This window comes from Raphanus sativus, unplaced genomic scaffold, assembly GCF_000801105.2.
Source record: "Raphanus sativus cultivar WK10039 unplaced genomic scaffold, ASM80110v3 Scaffold2018, whole genome shotgun sequence".
In the NCBI taxonomy this organism is placed as follows: domain Eukaryota; kingdom Viridiplantae; phylum Streptophyta; class Magnoliopsida; order Brassicales; family Brassicaceae; genus Raphanus; species Raphanus sativus.
In genome coordinates, this window is record NW_026617327.1 from 4,503 (window position 1) to 10,583 (window position 6,081).

Below are 6,081 nucleotides of genomic sequence, written 5' to 3' on the forward strand. Positions count from 1 at the left end.
AACAACATCTTCTGTAAAAAGTGACAGATTGAAAGAGGCATCTAAAGGAGAGTAAGCATCCAAAAATTGCTAAGCTAGAGAAGTCAAAAGGAGATCCAACAAAACCAAAAGAAGCTTTCTTACTTACTTACTAGACAAAGTTGAAATCTGATTTGGCAGTCAAAGGTCAAAGTTGAGAGCTTTTTTTTGCTCTGAAATCTGAAAAGTAATAAACTGAGGGTACAAAGATGAGGTCACCCACCTTGTGGATCACACCGATATAATGAATGTGGAGTTTCATGAATGTGCTTCTGTAATTTATATATATATATATAATATGTTTTCTGTATAATCATAAAATAAATATACATTGTAATATCATAAATGCTTTGAAAAGAAAGTAAGAGTCACACTTTGCTCATTTACAATAACCATAGAGAGTGAGAGAGAGACAAAAGGAAGTAGACAGTGAAGGAGGTAACGACGCTTGAAGATGATGTTTCCTAAGGAGAGAGAGAGAGGTAGCAGCAGTGGTTTGGGTCAAGGTGGTGAAGTAGATGTTGAGAACTTGAGCTTCTTCAAGATCTTTCAGGGTGAAGACTTATCCGCTGAAAGCATGGTACTTTTCTTTACTTAAAAACTCTCTTTCATCTCTTTAAAATTTGTACTTCTCTTGATACCTTCATTTTGAAAAGGGTTCCAATCTTTCGGTGGTCTTTGAAAAGGTTAAATCTTTGCGTTCTCTGTGTATGAAACGTTAACTCTGTTTCTGACGTGGTAGAGGGTTTCTCTGTTTGAAAAGTTGAAATCTTTGTTAGCTTTGTGTGAAAGGTAGACTGACTTCACTTAAAGGTTGAGTCTTTGTCTTCTTCTGCTCTCAGAAACAAACATAAAGGTTGAGTCTTTATATTTGTTTGCGATAGACCCCCACTTGATGATTAGTGGTGAAGATTGAAACTTTGTCCTTATAGTTTGACTAAAAAGTCTTTTACATTCTTCTTTGTATGTGTGTTCAGAGAGCGTTTCCGTACGACTTCATAAGAAACGTCCCTCAAGACGATTTCTCCAGTAACATGGTGATAAGGACGCAATGTGGACTCTCATGGGAAGTAAAAGTCTCCATGAACCCATGTTTCTACTACATGGAGAAGCGTGGGTGGAACCAGTTCGTGAACGACAATGCCTTGGGAGACAAAGAGCTTGTTACCTTCACCCACACTGGACTCATGTGCTTCAATGTCAACATCTACGAGGAGAATGGCAAGGAGGTTGTCACACCTAGGAGGAGGCCCCGGACGATGGCTTCTTTAAGTAAGTTTTTAGCTTTTTGATCCTTTTAAGGAAACTGAGAAGAATACAAATACTTTTACTTTGATGATGATGAAAAAAAAAACAGGTGGGATCAAGAAGGAAGCAGGGAAGAGCAGCAACAAAGATGTTAAGAAGGCTGAGAAGACAGGTGGGGTCAAGAAAGAAGTAGGAGAGAGCAGCAAGAGAGATGTTAAGAAGGCTGAGGAGATAGCTGAATCTACGCGAGGAGATAAGCTCAAAAGCAAGAGATGTGAGGGAGGCGAAACATCCAAGAAGAAGAAGAAGAAGATGAAGAGCAATAACGTTGAGCACACTGTTCCAGTATTCAGCGTCACCTTAACGGCATCATACCTCAAGTTCCTCCTGGTAAGATCTAAAACCAAATATATATATATATATATTATCCACACAGTCTCTGTGATGTTGATTGATTTTTTGTTTTTTTTCAGCCAATCCCAAGATATTTTGCTGAGGACATATCTCGAATCAGTCTAAGAGGGTCACCATTCATCACTCGGACGGGAACTGTTCATGGGAGGTGCTTTGCTTGGTGAGGAAGAGAAAGGCAACCTTCTCAAGTGGATGGGCGACATTGGCAAGAGAGTACCCTTTATCAGTTGGCGACATTTGCGCCTTCAAGCTCATCAAACCAACCGAGTTTCAACTTCTTGTCACTGGAAAGGTCGTTGAGGAGATCATGACTGACTGATGTTAACTGTCTTTGTTGCTTTCTTATTCTTCTTATCCATAAAGACAAGTTTTTTGATCACTTTAGGTGTTTGTGACTGTTTCTCTCTACCTAATGTTTAATGTGTTTTTAAATACTTTTATCACAATGTTGATGATTAGTTTCATCTTTTGGGATTATTATGAATTATCAAATGTTTTTAAGTATTATTATCTTTATGATTTGTATGAAGCATACTAGTAGGCTTCTTCTAGGCTTAAGAAAAATATACATTTCAACAAGCTTCATGATCAGACTGAACTCTGTTTCTTGCTGGCTTCCCAATCTGCAAACAATCAATAGGAGGAAGAGTAGGAGTGTTGAGCTCACCAAACGTCTGCCAACAAAAAGGATCATACATATGATACCGTTCTTGAACCGGTTTAAGCTCTATTGCAGACAACTGCACATCTACGCAGGGGAAGTCATCACTGCAGGCGAAATGAACCGGTTTCACGGTATAAGTGCCTTTGATCCTCTCGTAAGTCACTCCTTCGACTGCAACCGCTGACGTCTGGTTCTTGCACGTGGTATGGTCGCAGTAGAATTGGTCTATCACTATCGGAAGCTGGACTTCGTTGAGCTGAATGTTCGAGAAGAGTATCCCTTTCACTGATCCTACTCCTCCTTGCCACGTCTTGATCCTGACCCCTGTCATCGTGTTGTGCATGGCCACGTCTCGCACTGTTATGTTCGAGACGCATGCTTTTGTGCTGTCTTTGCCGAGGCTACCGATGCTGATACCATGACCCGGTCCACAGTTCACGTTGTGTATGTATACGTTAGAGCAACCAGTTTGGATCGAGATGCAATCATCTCCTGCACGTACACATCGAGAGGAGACATCATTAGCCAAGAATTCAAGAATTCAAGAAATCAAGAAATCAAGAATTCAAGATTCATACCGCAAGAGAGTGTTGTGCTGTGAATGAGGACATCTCTAGTGTTCTGGAGGTGAATCCCATCAGTGTTTGGACTGTCACCAGGTGAAGAAACGGTCATGTCATGTACCAAAACGTCTCCGCAGTTATCGAATTTGAGGTGACATTGAGGACTGTTTTGGATCGTTATACCAGACACTTCCACACCAACACTCCCATAGAATCTTAGCGCCTATATACATACACATATCAGTAAACAACAGTTTAACAATCCCAAAACTCTTTTGTCTTTGTTACTCACCGTTGGTTTGATGCTTGGCATTTTCAAATCAAACTCACTTTCTGGAGGGTTTTGGTGATTAACAGAGTTGTTCAAGGGGACGATGAGTTTGGTTTCACCATCGATGAAAGGGTAATCTTGTTGCCACCAACCAGAGCCTCTTCCATCAATCACACCTTTCCCTTGTACTTTGATTCCTATCAGCTTTGTGAAATCAATCCACCACATTAACCCTTTTCCCCATGACTTTGAATCCGTTGGAGCTATAATTGTACCATCAAGCTGCAACCGCACAAAACGTTTTAGATCTTTTTTTTTTTTTAACTAAAGAGAGACAGTTTTTATATTTTCAAAAGATCCTCAAGTCCACCTGAAACACAATGTTTGGTTCACAATAAGGACCAGAGAATGAGATTGGACCGACAAGGAAAGTGTATTCAGGTGGTATGATCATCATCGATGCCTCCACTTTGCAAGCAGCTGCCCAAGCCGCTTCAAACGCCTGCAAAACATTATGAACACTCTGTTAATTACGCTGATTACCATTATAATAATGGTTATTAAGGCTTGTAAATTGTGGTCCCATTTGTAATCTTTTGTCACTTTATATTCGTTTGTCTTTTCCTTTTGGCGCAAGTTAACATTTAAGACAGAAAAAATATTGAAAAAAATTATAGTGACTTTACAGACACAAAAACCATTTTAGCTCTGTTTTTTTTTCTTGTTCTGTCTCGTGTTCTGTCTCAGTGATCTCTCAACTGTAACTTGTCTTTTTCTAATTCTCATGAAAAAGATATATAAAAGGCTCTAGTTGAGTCAAATACTACCACTAGGATTGCAAACTGTACGGACAACAAAATAAATGAGCTTTTTATTCAGTTTTTATTTATTTTTATATACCTTAGTGTCATCGCATTTGCCATCACCCTTTGCACCAAAATCCATCACATTGAAGACCTGAGATTCATCTAGCGGCGGAAGGGACGGTGGTTGGACTTTTGGTAGTCGTGAAACCACCGGAGAGTTATTGTCGTCAGCTTTTGGCGGCGTTATCAGCTTTGGCTTTGGTTTAGGTTTAGACTTGTGGTGATGACTGTTGATGTTATTGTGAGAGCTGTGGTGACTGTTCCCATGGTTTTTCGGTTTCTTGCTTGACAAGGAATCAAACAAGTCAGAGGATCTTCGGTTGTTATGTCTCCAGTGTCTTCCTCTTCTAGCTATGCAAGTCTCTAGGGTTACAGACCAGACCAAAGCGGCTATTAGCATCATCATCGTAATGCTTCTCAGCCTTAGACTTTTCCTCATTATCATTTTTTTGTTTGTTTCTCTGTCTAAACGAAGAGTGTTTCGTGGTGGTTGAGAGTAAGAGAGACTTTGGTTTCTTTGAAGTTGTTGTTGGTTTAAATTGAAGAAAGAGAACGTTTTTGTGGGGATTTAAATAAGGAAACAGTCCAAGAATAATGTAGAGAGGCTCACGGGTTTTCAAAATGGAATTTTATTTGCAGATTGTAAATGAAAATGGAATCAATAGTCCTTTTCTTTCTATATTGTGAGTGACAAACTTATTTACCTAAATTACTAAATAAACGAATAAGTCTAAAATCTCAATTTTATTGTTATTGGTTGGTAGATTCTATCATTTTTATTAAAATCTTGTATTATTGGTTTAATGATTGTTTAACAATTTGCAAAAAAAAATTATTGTTCAGAAAATTTAGTTTTTAATGATTCTAAGTTTTCATCAGATTTTGGTGTTATAACTGAATTCAAGATAATTTTATTCATAAAACAAAACTTCAAAAATCTTGCACATTCCTTTAAATTCTTAAAATTAGATTTTTCATATATTTTTTTAAAATATGAAAAACTCAATAGAAGTCTTTATAAATTTAACAATTTTTTTTGAATTTTGCAATCAACCAACTCTACAAATATTATATTTCTACTAACCCCTTCTAATCTTACTTTATATTAGTTACCTGTATACGATAATAATATCATCTATGAACTAAATTATCATTATTTGGCTAGTTTAGATTTGGACTTTGGTCCAGTTGATTTATATGATGGGTCGTAACAGATGATTAGTATATCCTCTGATATTAGTCGAAAAATATTTTAAATTCGGATCAAATAATGTGATACGCTTTTGTAACACTAAATAGTTTCTATTCAGATCCGACTAGATCAGCCGGTAAAATTTATCAAAAAGATGTACGCTTTTAATTGGATTTATTTAAAATAAAGATTATATTGACAGTGATGTAAAGTTACTACTCGTGAATTATGCGGAAGTTTATGAGTAGAAATATGCCAAAAGTATACCTGAAACAAAGATTATTTTACCGTGCGTAAAAGTTCCAAACGGCCAACACCTAAATTGTATGTGGAGTAAATACTGGTCAGGGGCTATGTGTATGCCACCTGGAGAGTATTTGATGGTCAAAAGCTCATCTAATTTGGTTGGGCACATGGATAGCCAAGACTTCACCATACTCACATGTATATACTCCCCATGAAGTGAGATACTTAAGATGAGGTGCATATTCAGTTTTAGGATCTTTATGTTTATTTGGATATCTAGAATCAGATCGAAACAAGCATTGAAGCATGTGTGTATAGCGTAGGCATGTGTTGGATCTGTCGTATTGGCACGACGAGAGTGTCTTATATTTCTCACAATTAGTTTACCAGTGTACAAGTTCAAGAGGTCATGTAGAAAAAATAACTGTTTTCTAAATACATAGGACTGTGATTTTATAATCAATATTTCAGTCATTATCAATAACACCATGCTAGAGATAGATAGATAGTATGGCCAAGAGCATAGAAGTTCTTCAAAAAGCCAAGTTAAGTAACGATATATTTTAAAATCTGAAATTAATAAAATAAATTAATAACAA

The 6,081-nt window shown here is 37.2% G+C and overlaps 1 protein-coding gene and 1 pseudogene across 1 annotated transcript; one reads left to right on the forward strand and one right to left on the reverse strand.

Annotated features, from left to right (window-relative positions):
- The first annotated feature begins 391 nt into the window (after window positions 1-391).
- Window positions 392-2,047, forward strand: LOC130505091 (B3 domain-containing protein At3g17010-like; annotated as a pseudogene).
- A 117-nt stretch (window positions 2,048-2,164) lies between these two features.
- LOC108805746 (polygalacturonase At1g48100) lies at window positions 2,165-4,596 on the reverse strand. The gene is made up of 5 exons (XM_018577686.2): window positions 4,079-4,596; window positions 3,549-3,680; window positions 3,200-3,460; window positions 2,923-3,130; window positions 2,165-2,836 (listed from the first exon to the last, which is right to left on the reverse strand). Exons 1-5 carry the CDS (start codon window positions 4,487-4,489, stop codon window positions 2,253-2,255), a joined length of 1,596 nt encoding a protein of 531 aa, XP_018433188.1. The 5' UTR covers window positions 4,490-4,596; the 3' UTR covers window positions 2,165-2,252.
- Between the last annotated feature and the right edge of the window lie 1,485 nt (window positions 4,597-6,081).

Coding starts and splice junctions, on each gene's coding strand:
- LOC108805746 (XM_018577686.2), bottom strand. CDS start 4,489: ATGATAATGAGGAAAAGTCTAAGGCTGAGAAGCATTACGATGATGATG. Junction 3,461..3,548: donor AACCAAACATTGTGTTTCAG/GTGGACTTGAGG, acceptor GTGCGGTTGCAG/CTTGATGGTACAATTATAGC. Junction 3,131..3,199: donor TGCCAAGCATCAAACCAACG/GTGAGTAACAAA, acceptor GTATGTATATAG/GCGCTAAGATTCTATGGGAG.